We start from the raw sequence: 21,422 nt of genomic DNA on the forward strand, positions 1-21,422 counted from the left end.
GATGGATGGATGGGGTGGGACAGGATCGGTTGGGATGGGATGAACAGGTGCGATGGGATGGAATCTCTGGGATGGGCTGGGATCTGCAAGATTGGGATGGGATGAGATGGGATGGGGTGAGATGGAGGGATGGGGTGGGACAGGATCGGTTGGGATGGGATGAACAGGTGCGATGGGATGGAATCTCTGGGATGGGCTGGGATCTGCGAGATGGGATGGGATGAGATGGGATGGGGTCTATGGGATGGAGTGGGATGGGGTGAGATGGATGGATGGATGGGGTGGGATCAATGAGATGGCATGGGGTGACATCTGTGGGGTGGGATGGGGTGAGATGGATGGGATCGGCGGGATGGGATCAGTGGGATGGAATGGATCAATGGATGAGATGTGTGGGGTGGGATCTATGGAGTAGCATGAGGTAAAACGGATGGGGTGGGATGGGATAGATGGATGGGGTGGGATGGGATGGACGGATGGGGTGGGATAGGATCGGTGGGATGGGATGGGATCAGTTGGGATGGGATGAATGGATGGGATGGAATCTCTGGGATGGGGTGGGCTGGGATCTGTGAGATGGGATGGGATCCGTGGGAAAGGGTGGGATGTGGTGAGGTGGATGGAATGGGGTGGGATGGGATTTATGGGCTGGGATCTATGGGGTGGGGTGAGAGGTGGTGAGGTGGATGATAGGCTGGGGTGGGACGGGGCCAGATGGACAGATGGGATGGGATGTATGGGATGGGGTGGGATCTACGGGATAGACCCTGCACCAGACACCCCCTGCCCACGCCGTCCCGGCGGTGCCACCGCTCAGCAGGGGGGGCTGGGGCCGTTGGGACACGTGTGCTGGGTTCTGCAGTCCCCATGTCCCCGACACCCCGTGTCCCCATGTCCCCATGTCCCCGACACACAGTGTTCCTGTGCCCTAGTGTCACTTGGTCCCAGGTCTTGATGTCCCTGTGTCCCAAGTCCTTGTGTCCTGCGTCCCTGTATCCCTATGTCCTCAGGTCCCAATGTCCGTGTCTCCTGGTGTCCCAATGTCCCCATGATCCCCGTGTCCTGGTGTCCCAAAGTCCCTATGATCCCCGTGTCCCGGATCTCAAGTGTCCCCTGACACCAGGTATCCTCATGTCCCCATCTCCCCATGTCCCCGGCTCTGGGGGTCCCTGTGTCGCAGGTCTCGATGTCCCCTGACTCAGGTGTCCCTACGTCCCCGTGTCTTGATGTCCTCAGCGCCCGGTGTCCCGACACCCCCGTGTCCTTGACAGCTGGTGTCCCAGCGTCCCCATGGTCCCTAGGTCCCCGTGTCCCTGGTACCCAGTGTCCCCATGTCCCCATGACCTGGATCCCAAAAAATGGGAAAACAGGGATTTTTCACAGGTGGCAAAAGGTGGCTGCCATCCCGCCGGGATTTGGGAACCCGCTAACGAGCCAAAGAGCTCGTCCTGTCCCTGAACCCATCAAACAAACAAATTAATGGGATATTATAGGAAAAAAATCCCGTTATTATTCCAAGGCTCCGCTCGGGCCTGCACTAGGGCCAGGCCTGACGGGGGGGCGGCCGTTGCCATGGGAACCGCCCATTCCCGCCCCGGGGGGTGGAGCGTCGCCATGGGAACAGCCGTCTCCGCCTATCAGCGAGCGCGGCGTCGCCATGGGAACAACCGTCTCCGCCTATCAGCGAGCGCGGCGTCGCCATGGGAACAGCCTTTGCCCCGCCTCAGGGGGCGGGGCGCCGCCCTTGCCCGCAAGCCCCGCCCGCAGGAGGCGGGGCGGAGCGTCGCCATGGGAACGACGCCGGAAGGGGGCCGGCGTCTCCATGGTAACGGCGCCGGAAGGGGCGGGGCGGTACCGGGACTCGGTTTCCCGTGAGGCGCCGGGCGCGGTTCCGACGGGCGGGCGGTGCCGGCGGGCGCAGGCCGGGATGGAGGCCGTGCCCCGCATGCCCATGATCTGGCTCGACCTCAAGGAGGCCGGGGAGTTCGCCTTCAACGCTGCCGTCAAGAAGGTGGGGGCCGGGAGGGTCGGGGGGAGGTGGCTAGGGCCGCCGAGGGGCCCGGGGGAGGGGGCGGGAGGGGCCTGTGACGGGCGGGGCGGGAGGGGCCTGCGAGGGGGAGGGGGAAAGGGGGGGGGTCTGTGAGGGGGGGACAGTCCTTAGGGTGGCTGAGGAGGGGTAGAGTGGGGTCTGTGAGACGCGGGGGGGGAATCTGTGAGGGGGGATAGTGCTATGGAGGCGGGGTGGGGAGGAGGAGAGAGGGGTTTGTGTGTGGGGGTGAGTCCTTAGAGGGGGCCGAGGAGGGATACAGTGGGGTCTATGAGACGTGGGGGGGGGTCTGTGAGGAGGGACAGAGCTATGGGGGGTGTGGGGAGGGGGAGAGAGGGATCTCTGAGGGGGGCGAGTCCTTAGAGAGGGCTGAGGAGGGGGAGGGTGGGGGTCTGTGAGAGGTGAGGGGGGTCTTTGAGGTGGGACAGCACTATGGGGGAGTAGGGAGGGGGAAAGTGTGGTCTGTGGTGGGAGGTGAGTCCTTAGAGGGGGCCGAGGAAGGGTAGAGTGGGGTCTATGAAACGTGGGGGGGAATCTATGAGGGTGGACAGTGCTATGGTGGGGTGGGGGGAGGGAGAAAGAGTGGACTCTGTGTGAGGGTGAGTCCTTAGAGGGGGCTGAGGAGGGGTGCAATGGGGTCTGTGAGATGTAGGGAGGTGTCTGTGAGGAGGGACAGAGCTATGGGGAGGGGGAGAGAGGAACCCGTGAGGGGGGTGAGTCCTTAGAGAGGGCTGAGGAGGGGGAGGGTGGGGGTCTTTGAGGTGGGACAGTACTATGGGGGAGTAGGAAGGGGGAAAGTGTGGTCTGTGGTGGGAGGTGAGTCCTTAGAGGGGGCTGAGAAGAGGTAGAGTGGGGTCTGTGAGATGTGGGGGGGAATCTGTGAGGGTCGTTAGTGCTATGGAGGGGGGGTGGGGAGGAGGAGAGAGGGGTCTGTGTGAGGGTGAGTCCTTAGAGGGGGCTGAGAAGAGGTAGAGTGGGGTCTGTGAGATGTGGGGGGGAATCTGTGAGGGTCGTTAGTGCTATGGAGGGGGGGTGGGGAGGAGGAGAGAGGGGTCTGTGTGAGGGTGAGTCCTTAGAGGGGGCTGAGGAGGGGTGCAATGGGGACTGTGAGACGTAGGGAGGTGTCTGTGAGGAGGGACAGTGCTGTGGGGAGGGAGAAAGTGTGGTCTGGGTTGGGGGGGGGATGTGAATCCTTGGAGAGGGCTAGGGTGGGGGAATCCGGGGGGGGTCTGTGAGTGGTGGGGTCTGTGAGGAGGGACAGTGCTTGGAGGGGGTGGGGAGGGGGAGCGAGGGGTCTGTGAAGGGGGTGAGCCCTTAGATGGGGCCGAGGAGTGGGGGGGGGGGGTCTGTCGGGGGGAGAGTCCTCTGTGAGGTGGGGGGAGTCCTTAGGAGGGGTTGAGAAGGGGACCTGTGAGAAGTGAGGGGGTCTGTGAGGGAGTATATTGCTTGGGGGGTGTGGAGGGAGAGAGAGGGGGTCTGTGGGGGACGGTGCTTGGGGTGTGGGGCGGGGGGGGCGTGTCAGGGGGCTCCATGGGGGGAGTCTGGGGTCTTGTGGTGGAGGGGAGTGCACGGGATGTGCAGTAGGGGAAGGTTGAGGGCTCTGTGGGGGGGTGTTTGGGGTGCACAGGGAGGGGGAGTGTAGGGTGTGAGGGATTGGGGGGGAGGGGCGGGGCTAGTGTCACAGGGAATTATATATGGGAAAGTGGGGGGGAGCTGTGGGTCAGGGAGTCGTGACCCCTGGCTTGGCCCCGCTCGCTTCACTGCCTCCTCGGGACTGCGGGACCTTCCTCGGCTGCTGGGGTCAGTGGGTGCTGCTGAGGGGGGGCACAGTTTTGGGAAGGAGGGAGTCCTTGGGAGCCCTCCCCATCCAGGGCAGAGCCTTCCCCAGCCACCTCGGGGGCGAGCGGTGAGTTGTCAAGTCCGTCCCCACCGCATGTGACTGCGCTGACTCCTTGGTCCCCACGCCACAGCCACCCTTCTCTGAGCTCCGCCACCCGATCCGGCCTCCACCGTTATTAATGCCGTGGGGGGTGTCAGTAGGAGATCCGGACCGGCGATGGGTGACCCCTCGGGTCTCTTTTCCCTCCAATCTCCTGTAAAAAGGGGGAACCGAGGAGCGGGGAGCTGGTTCTCCCACTGCCAGCAGCCCAGGCTGACTGATTGGGAGTCAATTAAAAGCCCCCATCCCTTCGCAGCGCTGTCGGAGGAAGGTTGAGAGTACGGTGGGTGCGAGGTGACGGCGCCTTCCTTGCTGGTGGCCACCAAGGGCTGTGGGGGGACATGACCTGCCCTTGTCACCCCGGTGGGGACTGAACTGATGGCTTAAGTGAGGTGAAGTACTTAATTAAGCAGCTGTAAACAAGCTCCACCTATGACTGCTGTTTTCTAGTGCCGCCTACGGATGAAAATCATGATTTATTAATGTGGAAGGAGGATGGCGGGGGGAGTTTCTCCTGTGTTTGTGTCACCACCCACTTCCTGCTCTGCTGTTTTCTTGGGGTGCTGGGGGGGGACTGGTGTCCTGTCGGATCCCAGCAGCGGCTTTGGTGTGGCGGGGACGTCTCTGTGCCGGGAGGAAGGTGTCACAGGATCGTCGAGCTGAGTCATACTGTGCCGGCCGGGACAAGGTGCGGCGGCCGTTGGCGTGGCTCCGGCCCCGCCGTGCCTGTCAGCACCGGAGGAGCTGGTGGTGCCACGGGGTGACAGAGGGTGCAGGCAGCCCCTCAAATGTCCCCAACCTTCTTTAGCCTGGCAGCTGCTGGGGTTGATCAAGCCCCCGGTGTCTGCTTGAGCTGGGGCAGAGTGGGGCTGTGGGTCCCCAGCTCTCCCCACGACTGCCAGGAACGTTGGATGAATCCTGCCTGGACCCTTGGAGGATCCCAAGCTGCCTGCGCTCGGGAAGGGCTATGCTTGCTGACAGCATCGTGATCCAAGGGATCTCGAAACCCTTGCTAGAGGGAGGTTTGGGGACCTCTGTCCCTACAGCTCCCTCCACAGCGGCAGGGAGACATAACTCATCACCGAGCACCTTTCTCGGGGATGCTGGAGCATTTTTGGCCAAGCCAAATTCCTCTCTACGGTGACACAGGAGCCTCCAGTGGGGGCCATGGTCCCGTGCTGTTCGGTTCCGGCATGCACTACCCCGTTTCGTTTCCCTTTTGGCCCTCGCCACGATGGGCTGCCTTCCTGTGCGATATTCACCCTCTGACGGTCAGCGAGGAGCACTGCGTTCATCCAAGCACAGCGGGGTATCGGTTGTGAATCCAGAGTGACTTCAATTCGGTCTGTCCTGTTCACTGGTGACTCCTCAGGACCTTACGGCTGCTTGATTCTGGGTTTTCCGCCTCAGCTCCGTCCCCATCGGCTCCTGGTGTGTGCCGGATCAGTGCGTCTTCCCTGGCTGTTGTCTACACAGGACCCTGTGTCCTGGCCTTGCGTTAAGCTGAGGTTCAGCAGCAGCTGGGCAAGATTTGGGGGGTTTTGGGGGGCAAACAAGCTCCAAACCAGGAGATGCAAGGCCTCGAGCCAGCATGTGCCCCTTCATGCTGCCAGACCTGCCGCAGGGGCTTCTCCTGGACTTCCCTGGAGAGCTGCCAGTTGTAGCTCCAGGGCTGGGAAGGGGGCTGTGGGTGTTGGGACAGGGCCAGGCTCTCACCCCTCTCTTCCCCCTCCAGTTTGTCCTGAAGAACTATGGGGAGAACCCGGAGAACTACAACGAAGAGCTGCGGAAGCTGGAGCTGCTCCGGCAGGTAAAGCTGGACTCCGGCCTGAATCACTCACAGTCCCGGTGAGACCTGCCAGAGCCAAACTGGGGGGGAGCGGGAGCTCCCTGGACCGGGAACTGTGCTGGAACGCTGACGTGGCTGCTCCTCTTCCTCAACAGTGGCCCATGGACGAGGCTGTTGGCAGCCAGGCTGCGTCCTGGGCTCCCCGGATGATTCTGGCTTCCCAAGGAGCATGCTGGGCTTGGGCGCTGGGGCTCTGCTGTATCCGCTTCCCTGAATTTGGGGTGTTTCATATTGAATACAAGTTCCCTGTTAGATGAAAGGAATCGCTTTGTCCAGTCAGGCTGGTGCCTGAGGTCTTCACAGGGAATAAATCAGCCCTTTGCTCTCAGCTCTGCAGCCCAAACACTTGTGTTAATCGTTGGGGTCACCAATTTGGGGGCCGCTGAGCAGGTTAGAGACAGCCTCGGCCCTGGGCAGGTGGTGGCTGAGACACGGGTGGTAAAACCGGCTGGAGATGGTCAGAGACTCTCCCCGAGCTGGGACCGCTGCCAGTTTGTGCCGTGCCATGGTTTTGTAGCGAGGCCGTAAGCCTGATGCACAGGGTGGAGCTGGGGTAACTCATGGTGTTGGCACTGGGGTCGTGTCACCAGTGTCTCCAAAGCACAGCGGTGGTGGGTGGGTGCTTATACACCCCCAGCCTGGGATCTGGGGAGATCTGGCCTCTACCCATGGGTTTAACCCCGAAACGGGAGGTTGGGAAACCTTTCCAGGGTCTCCTGCTTTTCTGTTCCATCTCCCAGCATAGCTTTGCCGTAGCGGTGGGTCCTGTGCCCTCTCCAGGACACCACCATTTCAGTTGCTCCCAAATTGCTCCTGTTTATTTCACGCTCAGGAGCCTGTGCTGGGGGGAGCAGAGACTCTTCCTCCCCAAACCGGTTGCTCTGGATCCATAAAGCGGCTCCCTCCAGCCTCATTTTTAGGCACACAGACCTGTTTTTCTAGCTGTGTTATGCAGGTGTTTTCCATAAGGGCTTGCTCCTTCCCGGGGAAGCCTGCCGATGCCCAGCTCTGGCCATCCCCTCCTGCCCACGGATCTCATCACGAATCAGGCAGGCTCTTGTTCCTGCCTGGCACCTCACCCGTGAGCGCGGTCCTGTCCTCGGGGCAGCCTCTTCCTCCTCCTCTCTACCCTCCAGAGTGCCGTCAACGTGCCCAGGGACTTCGAGGGCTGCAGCACGCTGCGGAAGTACTTCGGCCAACTCCACTACCTGCAGAGCCGCATCCCCATGGGCGCTGAGCAGGAGGCGGCGGTCCCCATCGTGTGGTGAGCAGGAGCTTCTTCCCCGTACCCTCTCTCCGGCGTGGCACTGGGGCGTTGCAGATGGAGGATTGGCTCCCAGCAGGAGCTTCCTGAAATGCGGAGGCTGACCCAAAGCAGAGCAACTGCTCCCTCTTCCCTGTGCACGTCCCTCACCGGCATCCGATATGCTCCTCCCTGAAGCCCAGTAGCTGTACCTGGGTGGCACTGGGGTGTCCCTTGGGAAATGGCATCCTGCCGTGGGAGATCTGGCAGAACATCTCAGCTCAAGCCATAAGGCAACACAGTTGGCTCTGAGGAGACACGAGGCAGAGCCAGGACAGCGTCACCATGCAAGGTGGCAGTGCTGAGATCCCCTGGGGTGCCAGAGTTGCTTGGCTGGGTGTAAACGGGGGTGTCTGTGTGCTTACAAAGCCAGAACAAGCCCACCACGTGGAGACGCACCATCCCACCAGCCCCCACTGCCTTGATTCGATGCCCAGCATGACGCCAGGCAGGAGGGCCCCTTCTCCGAACCTCTGAGGGAGTGCGTCTCCTGACAAATCCTTCTGCCAGCGTGTGTCCCACACCCAGAAACACCAGTAGAATCATAGAATCATAGGGTTGGAAGGGACCTCTGGAGATCATCTAGTCCAACCCCCCTGCCAGAGCAGGGTCACCTAGAGCAGGTTACACAGGAACACGTCCAGGTGGGTTTTGAATGTCTCCAGAGTTGGAGACTCCACCACCTCTCTGGGCAGCCTGTTCCAGTGCTCTGCCACCCTCAGGGTAAAGAAGTTCCTCCTCATGTTTAGGTGGAACTTCCTATGTTCAAGTTTGTGCCCATTGCCTCTTGTCCTGTCCCCCGGGCACCAGTACCTCCATCTACAGCCGGTAACCAGGCTTCTCTCCTCGCAGGACTGAGATCTTCTCGGGCAAGACGGTGACTCATGAGGACATCAAGTACGAGCAGGCCTGCATCCTCTACAACCTGGGTAAGGGCCTGGGAGACCGGCTGCCCTGGGCGTGAGGGATGTCCCACCTCTCTGCCCGGCCTTTGCTTCACGTCATCCTTCCTCGGAGCAACCAGGCAGCAGCATGGGCCTGCCTGGTCCCACCAGCAGTCGTGGCTCAGCCTGGTTGTGCCTCTTCCCCTGCTCTACGGGACTGGGTGCTCAGCCTCAGAGCTGCACGAGGGGTTGACTTTGGCTTTTGTCAGAAGCCGCCTCTCCTTTCCTCCCGGTCTGAGCGCACCCTGGTCGTGCGCTGCCCTGCGTCTCAGTCACAGGTTTCACCGAGGAGGCTGACATCAGGTTGTGGCATTACAAATGCCCTTTCTGGCACGGTGACAGCTGTAGTCAGGCTTTGTCCAGCTCATCCAGCGCCCCATCTCCTCAAAAACAGCAAATGTAACCCTTGTACCCACTCCCTTGCTCTCCAGCTGTGGCTAACCACGGCTCAGAGTGGGGTTTTTTTTTCTTGGTAGCCCCAAAGGGAAGGTGACGCTCAGCCCCTGGACGCTTAACGCAGCTGAAAACACTCCCATCCCTGGCATTGCGGCTGCCCCAAACGCTGCAGCTCGGGAGCTGACTGCGCCCTCCCAGCCCACCACGCACAAACCTCAAACCCGGCCCAAGGCAGCAGGAGCTGATGTGGGGCCCAGGCCCCTTTCGAGAGGTGGCAGCTCCCTGAAGCTGGTAGAAACATGTCTATTAAACCAGGAAGATGTTAGAAACTCACTTTTTAATACTAAAGGTTTCCAGCCGGGGACTTTTCTGTGCTGAATGACTTGCGCGTGCAGTCTCACGCTGGTGCCCTGTGAGATGGGCGTCCGGAGTGCCACGGTTCCCTGGCACAGAGCACCAGCTGGGTGCTGCTGGTGGCCACCTTGCCGCGGATTTAGGCTTCTCTGGTGCAAGTGCCTGGGGGCTGGCAGGGTGTGCTCGCCCCGCTGAGCTGCTGTCCTCTTTCCGCAGGTGCGCTGCACTCCATGCTGGGCGCCATGGACAAGAGAGTGTCTGAGGAGGTAAGAGTCCCTCAGTGCCTTTTCTCTCCTACGTGGTTAAAAGCCTCGAGCTGGTAGCCCTGAGGGCTTCCCCTCCATAACCTGGGTGGTTACAAGCGTCTCTACCAGCTCTGGTTGTCTGCTGTGAGCCAGTATTGCCGGAGGGTGTTACGAGGAGGCACCTCCTCGTGGTTGTGTCCCTCCCTGCCCCATCGTTGCCGGCCTTGTTCCGGCTAGGCTCTGCCTGTTTGCTGGCCGGGCTGACCTTCCACCCTCAGCACGTAGGGCCGGGAGGGGAGAGATCTGATGCAGCTTGGGGTCTGCGTGGCCAGGGGAAAGCACCGAGCCATTTAGAGCCCTGTGAGCCCCAGGGACTCGCCCCAGCTTTGTGGTGGCTGCTTTTTGGGGTCTCAGAGGAGGCATAGAATGGTTTGGGTTGGAAGGGACCCTTAAATACCATCCAGTTCCAACCCCCTGCCCTGGGCAGGGACACCTCCCACCACACCACGTTGCTCCAAGCCCCGTCCAACCTGCCCTTGAACCCCTCCAGGGATGGGGCAGCCACAGCTTCTCAGGGCAACCTGGGCCAGGGGCTCACCACCCTCACAGCCAACAATTTCTGCTTCACATCTCATCTCAGTCTCCCCTCTGTCAGTGGAAAACCCTTCCCCCTCGTCCCATGGCTCCCCTCCCTGCTCCAGAGTCCCTCCCCAGCTTTCCTGGAGCCCCTTGAGGGACTGGAAGGGGCTGGAAGGTCTCCGCAGAGCCTTCTCTTCTCCAGGCTGAACCCCCCCAGCTCTCTCAGCCTGTCCCCACAGCAGAGGGGCTCCAGCCCTCTGATCACTTTTTGTGGTATGGGCAGTGTGGGGAACATCTAACCCCACCGAGCTGGGGTTTATCGCTCCAAACCCCACCATGTGAAAGGAGGTTGCTGCTTTCCGAGTTTCCGCAAAGTCTATCCAAGTTTCCACAAATCCCTCATGTCCGGCAGCACGTGCCCACAGACATCGGCTGGCTTGGCGTGCATGTGAGAGGGCTGCGCATGCCTGACACATGTTCTCCCGTCCTCTCAGGGCATGAAGGTTTCCTGCACCCATTTCCAGTGCGCCGCCGGGGCGTTTACCTACCTGCGGGATCACTTCCCCCACTCCTACAGTGTGGACATGAGCCACCAGATCCTCAACCTCAACATCAACCTCATGCTGGTAGGAACTGGGTTCTGCCTCCGCCGGGGCGCTGGTCACACTGGGATGGCTCCTTGCACACCTTGTGAGCAGCTGCTGCTTGACTGGGAGAGGGGCGTCCGTCAGGTTGGGTGCTCCCTACTGAGTCCAAGCGCTTGGAGCTGGGCGAGACAGGACCCCAGTGCCCCACGGCGGGTGGTTGTCTGTGAGGTCTGGCCTGCTGTAAGCAAGAGGGGCTCTGTTCTGTGGGAGAGAAGGAGGTTTTGGGAGGCAGCAGGGAAGAGGGAAGGCTCTGTGCCGCTCTGCTCACCCTGGGCTCTTCAAGCATCCCTTGGGGCTGGTGTTTACTGTGCTCTGCTGACCCTGTAAGAAAGGGGCTGTAACTGGTGGGTTCTGCCAGGGGCCGGGGACTGGCGCTGGCTTGGATACAGAGGGGTGTCCCCAGGTGTAGTGGAACCCAAAGATTCCCCTCTTGTCTTTGGCAGGGCCAGGCGCAGGAGTGTCTCCTGGAGAAGTCCATGCTGGACAACAGGAAGAGTTTCCTCGTGGCCCGGATCAGTGCCCAGGTGAGCTCCTGGGCAATCCCTGCTGCGCTCAACTCCGGCCCCTTCTGCCTCGGCGCTCACTGTTACCAGCACAGCCCCGCTCCTGCTGCACGGAGCCATGGGTGGGATTGGGAGCTCAGGGAGGGTGTCCTGGATCCTGCATGGTGTCAGTGCAGTCATACTGTGGTACGGGCTGCTGCCGTCACCCCAGGCTGTGAGCACAACCACTGGCTCCTCAAAGGAGAGCATAAGATACTCTAGAGGGATGGGATGCCATCCAGAAGGACCTGGACAGGCTGGAGAAGGGGACCTGTCTGAACCTCGTGAGGTCCAGCAAGGCCAAGTGTAGGGTCCTGCACCTGGGTGGGGGCAACCCCCGGTCCCAGCACAGGCTGGGGATGGAGGGATGGAGCAACCCTGAGAGAAGGGCTTGGGAGTGCTGGGCGGGGTGAAAAGCTGGCCGTGGGCTGGCAACATGCGCTGGGAGCCCAGAAACCCCCCGTAGCCTGGGCTGCATCCCCAGCAGCGTGGGCAGCAGGGCGAGGGGGGGATTCTGCCCCTCTGCTCCGCTCTGGGGAGACCCCCCTGCAGTGCTGCCTCCAGCGCTGGGGCCTCAGCACAGGAGAGACACGGAGCTGTTGGAGCGGGGCCAGAGGAGGCCCCGGAGATGCTGGGAGGGCTGGAGCCCCTCTGCTGTGGGGACAGGCTGAGAGAGCTGGGGGGGTTCAGCCTGGAGAAGAGAAGGCTCCGGGGAGACCTTCCAGCCCCTTCCAGTCCCTCAAGGGGCTCCAGGAAAGCTGGGGAGGGACTCTGGATCAGGGAGGGGAGCCATGGGACGAGGGGGAAGGGTTTTCCACTGACAGAGGGGAGATTGAGATGAGATGTGAGGCAGAAATCCTTGGCTGTGAGGGGGGTGAGCCCCTGGCCCAGGTTGCCCTGAGAAGCTGTGGCTGCCCCATCCCTGGAGGGGTTCAAGGGCAGGTTGGACGGGGCTTGGAGCAACCTGGGCTGGTGGGAGGTGTCCCTGCCCAGGGCAGGGAGGTGGAACAAGATGATCTTTAATGTCCCTTCCAACCTGAAGCATTCTGTGATTCTAACCCTCTGTGTGGGGTTGGTTTATCAAGGTGATGTCACTAGTCCATCACTCTGACCTGAAACGAATCCGCGTGTTCCCCACCGGCCGTTTTGCTGTGCTGATTGGGTGATCTGAGGCCATGGGCACAAGCGCTAGTGCTGGTGAATCCTCCTTTCCCTTGCTGCTCTCAGATCCACCTGGGATCCGGCTTTCTGGGGAATTTTCCAGCACCTTTCCTTCTCTCTATAGGTGGTGGATTACTACAAAGAGGCCTGCCGGGCGCTGGAGAACTCGGAGACAGCCTCGCTGCTGGGAAAGATCCAGAAAGACTGGAAGAAGCTGGTTCAAATGAAAATCTATTATTTTGCTGCTGTGGCCCATGTAAGTGGGGGAGACCAACCTGGGGGGGCTGCTTGGCTGCGATGCCCTTTGCTTCCACCCCACCTCGGGCTGCTGATGCCCGCTGTGGAGCGGTGCTCACCACGACACGACCGACGAAGGGGCTTGGGTTGCTTTGTGGGGTTTTCTTGCCCGTTTCCAAGATCCCCCTGGAGTTCAGGAGCTCTGACACCCCCGATGTGTGTGTTTTTTCTTGCAGCTGCACATGGGAAAACAGGCCGAGGAGCAGCAGAAGTTTGGGGAAAGGGTAAGCAGAACCGTGTCGGCCCACCCCGTCCGCTCCAGGCTCTGGGGAGGTATCCTCAGCCCTGGGGACATGAATGTGTCACCAATGATGTCCTGCCTCCTGCAAGCGTTTGTGGGTGCTCTCGCAAAGCCCCGTTAAGCTGTAGGAAGCTGCGGCCCTCGGGGACTGGTGGTGATGTTCCTGTGCAAAGGCAAGGGCACCTACTTCTCTGCCAACCCCAATTCCTGCTCTCTCTGCAGGTCATCTACTTCCAGAGCGCTCTGGATAAACTCAACGAAGCTATCAAGCTGGCAAAGGTGCGTTCCTGCTCCGTGTGGTCACAGTAATTTGGATTTTTAAAGTTACTGTGCTCAGGCCAGCGGGATGCCAGGCTGAGAAGATGACAACTGGTGTCAGCTTAAAAGTTTTCCTTGCCGTGGAGTAGGTTGGCAAACCCGTGCTGGCTTCCCAAAGTGTCGCTTCCCTCCCCTCTGGGACATCCAGCCAAGCCCAAGGCTCTGGGATCTCTTGGTCTCCCAGGGATTTAGGGGGGTTGGGTTGGTTTTCATCACTTGGGGGCACGTGGGCAGCTCCAGGAGGGTGGTGGGTCTGCAGCGCTCAGCCCCGCCGCCTCGGTGGGCTCCCCACGCAGCTCCTGGTGCGGGTGCTGCCGTGCTCGGGAAACCGAGGACAGCCCCGCGGCAGGGTCTGCGTGTGAAACGGCGACACGGAGGATACCTGCGGGCATCTCCGTTCCTTTATGGGGCACACAGAGAGATGGCTGGCGAGGCTGCTGCTGGCTCTCGGGCACCATCGGGCTGTGGCCATGGGACAGCGATAGCCGTTCCCTGCCTGTGCAAACTCCCTCTCCTTTCTGCAGGGCCAGCCAGAAACCGTCCAGGAAGCCCTGAGATTCACCATGGATGTGATCGGTGGCAAGTGAGTCCACGCATGGGGCACCCCTGGATGTGACCGTCCTGCATTCTGGGGATCAGAAAGGCCTGGTGGCCGGAGCAGCGCAGGGCAGTGTCCCCAGTGTCCCCCCAGAGGCAGAGCCAAGGACGCTGTGCTGCCCGAGGCTCTCGTGATGTGTCGCAGCCGTGGAAATTGCTCTTGGCTCCCCCAGGAGCGAGCCCGCGAGACCCAGGGCCTGACCTACTGGGAGTGAGCTCAGGGAGCCAGGGACGCTGCCCGCTTCTCTCCAACGCGGCATCGCTTCCGTTTCTAGGTACAATTCGGCCAAAAAGGACAATGACTTCATCTACCACGAAGCCGTGCCTGCGCTGGACACCCTGCAGTCCGTGAAAGGTGAGGGTGGGCAGTGCCCTCTCCTGCCAGCTCCTGATGGGAGAGGGACACACGGAGTGACACACGGTGGATCCACGGGGCTCTGGAACCCCTTGGGCCAGTGGCGCTTTGTGCCGTGATCCTCAGGGATCGGGGGAATGAAGGTGTCGAGCGGGAGGGTCCATCTTGGGAATGATCAGTTTTCCAGGGAGGTTTCAGGCATGTGTTGTGTCTTCAACCCCCAGGTGCCCCGTTGGTGAAGGCCCTCCCCGTCAACCCCACGGATCCGGCTGTCACCGGCCCCGATATATTTGCCAAGCTGGTGCCCATGGCTGCCCACGAGGCCTCATCCCTGTACAGGTGTGTCCCGGGGTGCCGCAGGCGGGCACGGCTCCAGCCGGAGCAGGACGGTCACGGAGCTGGGGACGCAGATCTCCAGCACCGAGCTCAACGAGGTCCCCCCCAGGCTGAAGGGAGACGGAGGGGACCCAACAAGCCTCAGTGGTTTTTTTGGGGAACCACCAACGTCCCCGAGTTGTCCTCGTGTATGGCTTCTGTCCCGTGTCTCTCCTGGCAGCTGGAGCTGGTCTTGCTGGGACGGATGAGGCTCCGGCTGACTCCTGCGGGGCTGGGAGCACGTGTGATTTACGGTGGAGGTTTCCCTACTCCTGGCATGGCACTGAAGGATCGGTTTTGGTTTTTTTTTTTTCTCCTCCATCACAGCGAGGAGAAGGCCAAGCTGCTGAGAGACGTGATGGCGAAGATCGAAGCCAAGAACGAAGTGCTGGAGTACGTGTGAGCTGTACCGGAACGGGGCCCCGGCCAATTCCTCTCCCAGGCAGCGGTGGGCCCTCCCTCGCTCAGGGATGTCCCGATTGTTCCCTCGCTGGGTTTCCCCACCCCGGTGCCGACAGGAACGCAGATATCCCAAATCTGTCACCTTCGTCCTGAGCGCCACCAAATCCCGGTTTGCCCAGCTCTGGGGGCAGTCCCCCATTAGGTTCCAGTCCCAGCCACCGGTCCCCAAATTCATCCTGCAGCTTTGCTCAGGCCACCGGGAGCGATTCTGCAGTGCTGCACCCGGAGCAGGCTGCGGTTTGGGATGGGGGGGACCTGCAGGGAGGTCGGGGGGGTTGCTCCGCCACCGCTCAGGGGCTTGTTCTCTCTCGCCTGTAGCCAGTTCATGGACTCCATGCAGTTGGACCCCGAGACCGTGGACAACCTGGAGATGTACAGCCACATCCCCCCCATCCTCATGGAGAAATGCGCTGCGCTCAGCGTGCGCCCCGATACCGTCAAGAACCTGGTCCAGTCCATGCAGGGTAAGGACACAGGGACGTACTGGGGGGGACCGGGGATGTCTGGGCTGGCCCTGGGGACAGGCCACACCGCTCCCTGGCCACGGCTCGGCGTTGGCAGCGGCTGATTCTTTGCCGATATAAATTTCTGAACCCCAAAGCCATTTTTCCCTGTTGGCCGCTCGTGGGGGTTGCTGCTTCCTCGCAGGCCAGGCCAGGCGTCACCCCGCTGGTGGCTGCAGCCCCGTGGGCCATCTGCAGCCCACTGTGGGCATCTCCCCAGCACAAATGAGCCCTGAACCCAGCACCCGGGTGCTTGGGCCATGGTGTCCTTGCGTCCTCTGGTTGCCCACGGCCAGATATATTCCTCCGGCTGCTGTGTCGCTGCCTGGCTTCAGGCTTGGGGCAGGTGGGGGCCAGGAGAGCTCGTAGATCGTAGCCAGGAGTCCCCGGAGGCGGTGGTCCAGCCCTTCGCCAGCCTCCGTGTCTCTCCCGCGCAGTGCTCTCCGGGGTCTTCACCGACGTGGAGGCTTCTCTGAAGGAGATCCGAGACCTCCTCGAGGAGGATGAAGCTCAGGAGCGGAAGCTGCAGGAGCTGCTTGGGAAGGTCCCGCCGGCCCAGGGGTCCCCCCCGCCGCCATCCCTGGGCCTGACCGAGGTCAGCAAGGAGTGCTCCAAGTACATGGAGGTGCACGAGAAGGCCAGTTTCACCAACACCGAGCTCCACAAAGCCATGAACCTGCACATCGGCAACCTCCGCCTGCTCAGCGGGCCCCTGGAGCAGGTCCGGGCCGCGCTGCCCTCGCCCGCCTTGACCGAAGGTGAGCGGTGCTGCGCCCCGGGCGGTGGGGGGGCGAGCCGTGCCCTGGGGGGGTTGGCCCAGCTTGGCGGGGTCTGGCGCGGCCGCTCAGCCCTCCCTGTCTCCCCAGACGACAAGCAGGTGCTGCAGAACCTGAAGCGAATCCTGGCCAAGGTGCAGGAGATGAGGGACCAGCGGATGTCCTTGGAGCAGCAGCTGCGCGAGATGATCCAGAAGGACGATATCACCACCTCGCTGGTCACCACCGACCGCTCCGAGATGAAGGTGGGTGCCACCCTCCGTGCTTGGGGAGCCCCTTCGGGTGTCACACGTCCCGGTCAGGGCTGCAGCAAGAGCTCTGCCCTGTCCCAACCTGCCCCAGAGCTTCCCCGGCCCCTCAGAGCCTCCCCTCTCTCGCAGAAACTCTTTGAGGAGCAGCTGAAGAAGTACGACCAGATCAAGGTCTACCTGGAGCAGAACCTGGCCGCCCAGGAGAACGTCCTGAAGGCCCTGACGGACGCCAACGTCAAATACGCGACTGTGCGCAAGGCCCTGGCCGAGGTGGAGCACAAGTGAGTGGTGTGTGGGGCAGAGTATTCCCCGGTGGGGTCTGGGTGCACGGGAACAGCCCTCACCCACCCCAGGGAGAGGTGTGGGGTCACTGCCGGCTTCTCTAGTGTCCCTCGTCATGTCCAACTGCTGGGAGGCCGCTGGTGGCTGTTTGTCCTGCACCCGGTGTCCGTCCCAGGTCGGGGCTGGTGGGTTCCCCAGGTCCCAGGAGCAGGAACGCCCAGCTTTGGCTTAGCGTCACGTCCCCGCTCAGCGCCTCCGCCCCGTCTCCCCAGGTGGAACACCACCGTTCAGACCTTGGTGGCCTCCTACGAAGCCTACGAGGACCTGATGAAGAAATCGCAGGAGGGGAAGGACTTCTACACCGACCTGGAGGGGAAAGCCGCCAAACTGCTGGAGAAAGCCCGCGCCGCCTGCCAAGCCGCCGAGGCCAACAGGCAGCAGATCTTGGAGAAGTAGGTGGCACCGTGCCCCTCGCGGAGACGCAGAGCCGGGGTTGGGGTCCCCGCTGTGACACCCCCCGGGGAGGCGGGCAGCACCTTTGGGCGCTCTGGGCTGTTTCTCGAGGGTTTGGCTTCGGTGGGGTGGCCCCGCGGGAGGTGGGCAGCCCTGCGCTGAGCCCCTGTTGCCCCCCCTCCCCGGCAGGGAGATGAAGAAGCAGCCGCCCCCTCGGCCCACGGCCCCCAAACCCGCCCTGCAGAAGAAGCCGCCGGAGCTGGAAGCCGCTGGGCTGGATGCCGGCGACCTGCCGCTGCCACTGGGCTCCCTGGTGCTGCCGGAGCTGCCGGAGGAGCTGCGGAGCCTCCCCCCGGACGTGCTGGCCGGCCACCTGGCCCGCTTGCCCCCCAACACGCTGGCCGCCCTGGCTACCGGCCTGCGGCCCCCTGAGCCATTCTTGCCGGCGGCCAGGCTGGCCAGTGCCCCACTGCAGCCCTTCGCACCCCCCCGCTTCCCGGGGCCCCCGGCCCTCCCTGGGCACTACCGTTTGCCGGCAGCGCCCACCGTGGCACCGGGACCCTTTCCCCCTGGTGGGGGGGCCCCGGGGCAGCTCCTGCAGCCCACCGCCCCCCAGCCGGCCGGGCCCCCCCAAAGCTCAGCCCCGGCCGCTGCCCCCCAGCTCTTCCCGGCCGCCCCGCTCATGCGAGCCCCGCTGCAGCCTGGCTTCGGGGGGCCCCACGTTCTGCCCCCCGCGCTCGTCCCCGCAGCACGGCCCTGCTCCCGCTGCCTCCTACGGCCTGGGCCAGCCGGGGGTGCCCGTGCCCGGCCCCCTCGCGCCCCCCACCCTGGGGCCGGCACCCGTGGGTGGCCCCGAGCCGGCCCCAGGGGCCCGGCCGGCCACCACCACGGTGGACAGCATCCAGGCCCCCATCTCCAGCTGCACCGCCCCCCCCCCGGCTCCCCGCGCCCCCCGGTCCCTTCCTGGCCCCGCAGCGCCCAGGGGGGGGCCCTGCCCCCTTCCCCTATGCCCAGGGTGGGCTGCAGCCCTTTGGGCAGCCGGCTCAGCCCCCCTTCCCCCCCGGGCAGCACCCCCACACCTTCGCCCCCCCAACGCAGCTCCAGCCCGGCATGGAGATGCCGGCTCGGGCCCAGGGCCCCCAGCAGTTCCCCCCAGCCCCCCCCTTTCTGCCCCCGGGGAGAGCCCAGGTCCCCCTGCCCTTCCAGCCCCCCGCCCGGCCCCCGCTGCCCCCCGCCCAGCCCCAGTTTGCCCAGCAGCCCTTTGCCGCCGGCCCTGGGGGGCAGCCCGCCTTGCCCCCCCAGCTCTACCAGCTCCCGGGGCAGGATAAGCTGCCCCCGCAGGGGCTCGCCCCCCCCACGGGGGCCTTGCCCTTCCCCAGGCCCCCTGCCCAGAGCGGCCCCCCCCCTGCACGCTGCGTTGGGGGGGCTGCAGCCGGTGCCTGCCAGCTCCCCCGCTCTGCCCTTCTGCCCCACCTCGGCCCCCCCAAGCAGCCAGATGCCCCCCGGCACCATTGCCCTGGGCCCCCCCCAGCCCACCCCTGCCAGCCAGGCTGGCCCCCACCACGTCCCCCCCCTCTCCCAGCCCCGGCCTGAGCCAGATGCCGGGCGCGGTGGTGGTCCAGGGTCCCCTCGTCCCCTCCCCGGCCCCCTCCCCGCAGCCGGCCTTGCCCATGCAGCCCCCACCGCTGGTGCCGGGGCCGCAGAGACCCCCCCCGTCGCTGACGCCGGGCACGGCCCCGCTCCCCCAGGGCCCTGGCGACGTCCCCTTCCAGCGGCAGAGCTCCTGCACCGACGACCTCCTGTCCTCCAGCCCCGAGAGCCAGCACGGGGGCTCCAAGGCGGCGGTGGGCCAACCGCTGCTGCAGCCCACCAAGGCGGACGCCAAGGAGGGGCAGAAGCCCAAGGCCGTGCAGCTGATCGAGAACGATCCCTACGAGAAGCCGGAGCGTGTCCTGCGGCTGCTGGCGGAGCTCGACTGCTTCCGCGGGCTGGTGGAGCGGCTGGAGCGGCCGGGGCCCGGCGGCGGCACCGAGCTGGACGCGGTGTGGAAGGAACTGCAGGACGCCCAGGAGCGGGATGCCCGGCAGCTCTCCATCGCCATCGCCCGCTGCTACTCCATGAAGAACCGGCACCAGGACATCATGCCCTACGACAGGAACCGCGTGGTCCTCCGCTCGGGCAAGGACGACTACATCAACGCCAGCAGGGTGGAGGACCTCTCGCCTTACTGCCCCACCATCATCGCCACCCAGGCCCCGCTGCTGGGCACCGCCGCCGACTTCTGGCTGATGATCTATGAGCAGAAGGTCTCCGTCATCGTCATGCTGGTGTCGGAGCAGGAGCTGGACAAGGTAGACCCTTCCCTGGCAGAGCTGGTGGCCACCAGGGATGGGACTGTGGCATCCCTCGCCCTCTCCTCATACGCTGGTGTCACCGTGCGGCATTTCCAGGCCCTGATGGGGACCAGGGAGAGGGAGGAGGGTCCCGGGGGAGGTGGTCGCCCTGGTGTGGGGTGTTACGGCTCCTGACGTGCGTCCCCTTCCCTCCCCGCAGCAGAAGGTGCTGCGGTACTTCCCCCCGGAGCGGGGCCAGCCCGTGGTGCAGGGACCCATCACCCTCATCCTCACCAGCCTGAAGGTGGCCCCCACCCACGTGGAGAGGATGATCACGCTGCAGTACCGCGACCAGAGCCTCAAGCGCACCGTTGTCCACCTCCAGTTCACCTCCTGGCCCGAGCTGTATGGCGCTGGGGGGCACTGCAGGGGGGGGGGTGGTGCTGGGGGTCCTGCTGCAGCTGGGGCGGGGGGGGGGGTGTCTAGGTGCCACCCCATGGGACCCCCCGGAACTGCTGTTCCTCTGTGGGGGGCCCCAGCGTGGGGCGGGTCTGAGCCCTCCTGGGGGCTGTTGAGAGTGGAAACCCCGCGCCCCCCCCCCCCAAAAAAATGAGTGTCCCCCACCACAATGAGAGAGAGTGTGTGTGTCCCCCTCCAGGGGCCTGCCCGACAGCAAGGGGAGCCTCCTGCGCTTCATCCAGGAGGTGCACGGCCACTACCTGCACCAGCGCCCGCTCCACACCCCCGTCGTCGTGCACTGCAGGTCAGCGGGGCTTGGGGAGAGGTTCCTGGGGGGGATGGGGCTGTGGGGTGTTGTCCCGTCCCCCCGGCCCTGTCACAGCGCTGGGGGGGGGGGGGTCTCTCTGCAGCTCCGGGGTGGGCCGCACCGGGGCCTTCTGCCTGCTGTATGCGGCCATGCAGGAGCTGGAGGCCGGCAACGGCATCCCTGACCTGGCCCAGCTGGTGAAGCGGATGCGGCAGCAGCGCAAGCACATGCTGCAGGAGAAGGTAACGGGGCGGGTGACGCGGAGAGGGGGCTGGAGCCCCCCCCCGGGGTCGTGGCGGGGCTGCCGCGTGTCAGGGGGGCTCACCCTGCCCTTCTCTTCCTCCTCCCTGCAGCTCCACCTCAAGTTCTGCTACGAGGCCGTCCTGCTGCACGCCGAGCAGGTGCTGCAGCGCCACGGCGTGGGTGCCCCCGCCGTCCCCAAGGCCACCAACAGTGCCTCCCCCAAGGTGGGTGTGCTGATGGGGGTGGGGGGAGCCGTGCCACCCCCGGAGCTCACGGGGCCTCTCTCCCTACAGCTCTACTTCCACCAGGACCCCCAGGACCTGGTCCTGGGGGGGGACATGCCCATCAGCTCCATCCAGGCCACCATTGCCAAGCTGAGCATCAGGCCGGCGGGGGTCAGCGGGGAGCCCGATCCTGCTCCCCCCCCGCCGGATGCTGCCGACACGGAGGTGACGCCGGTGCTGCCCGACGGCGTGATGGACGGCGTGGGTACCCCCGAGCCCTCCCCACCGGGGCCGCCCCTCCCCGAGCCACCCGCTGACCCCGAGAGCAGCAACCACCTGGCGGAGAGCCCCGAGCCCCCCGGGGGGCAGCCGGTGGCCCCCCCCGCCGCCCCCCCCCTCCTCCTCGCTGGAGCTGCTGGCCTCCCTCACGCCCGAGGCCTTCACCCTGGACGCCTCCCTCAAGGGCAAGCAGCGCATGAACAAGCAGAACTTCCTGCAGGCGCAGACGGGCGAGGGGCTGCGGGGGCCCCGGCCCAGCGACGACCCCCTCAGCATGCTCGACCCGCTCTGGACACTCAACAAGGCCTGAGGGGGCAGCAGGGACCCCCTCCCCCAAGTCCTCCCCCCTCCCAGTTCCTCCCCCCAAGACCCAGCACTACAGCCCCAGTCCCAGGTGCTGCCCTCCCCGGGCTCCCCCAGTTTGGGACGGGAGCAGCCCAGGCAGCGGGGGCTGGGGCACCCTGAGGGGGGGGGGTGGTGGTGGGGAGGGGGGTGTCCCACCTTTCCCTCTGTCCCCCCCCCCCCCATCCCTCTGCTTTGTACAGGTGTAACATTGGCGGTCGCCACATTATTTGACTCCAATTAGAACTGATTTTTTTTTTCAGCTCTTTGCTACTAAAATAAAGAGAGTTTGATCTGCAGCTGGCGTGGGGGCGGGGGG

General features: G+C 64.0%; 1 protein-coding gene across 1 annotated transcript; it reads left to right on the plus strand.

Moving 5' to 3' along the window:
- The first annotated feature begins 1,861 nt into the window (after window positions 1-1,861).
- PTPN23 (protein tyrosine phosphatase non-receptor type 23) lies at window positions 1,862-21,382 on the plus strand. Its single transcript, XM_054192055.1, is given in 29 exon segments — window positions 1,862-2,011; window positions 5,722-5,796; window positions 6,972-7,099; window positions 7,991-8,067; window positions 9,049-9,098; window positions 10,151-10,282; window positions 10,747-10,827; window positions 12,131-12,262; window positions 12,480-12,527; window positions 12,767-12,823; window positions 13,387-13,445; window positions 13,735-13,814; window positions 14,039-14,153; window positions 14,517-14,582; window positions 14,970-15,115; window positions 15,592-15,912; window positions 16,021-16,175; window positions 16,311-16,462; window positions 16,736-16,915; window positions 17,106-17,643; window positions 17,645-17,851; window positions 17,853-18,320; window positions 18,322-18,480; window positions 18,515-19,267; window positions 19,473-19,654; window positions 19,908-20,012; window positions 20,119-20,257; window positions 20,369-20,482; window positions 20,552-21,382. Coding segments are annotated over 29 exon segments (5,478 nt in total). The 5' UTR covers window positions 1,862-1,927; the 3' UTR covers window positions 21,227-21,382.
- Window positions 21,383-21,422: the final 40 nt, after the last annotated feature.

Source organism: Rissa tridactyla, chromosome 2 (assembly GCF_028500815.1).
Source record: "Rissa tridactyla isolate bRisTri1 chromosome 2, bRisTri1.patW.cur.20221130, whole genome shotgun sequence".
Taxonomy (NCBI): Eukaryota; Metazoa; Chordata; class Aves; order Charadriiformes; family Laridae; genus Rissa; species Rissa tridactyla.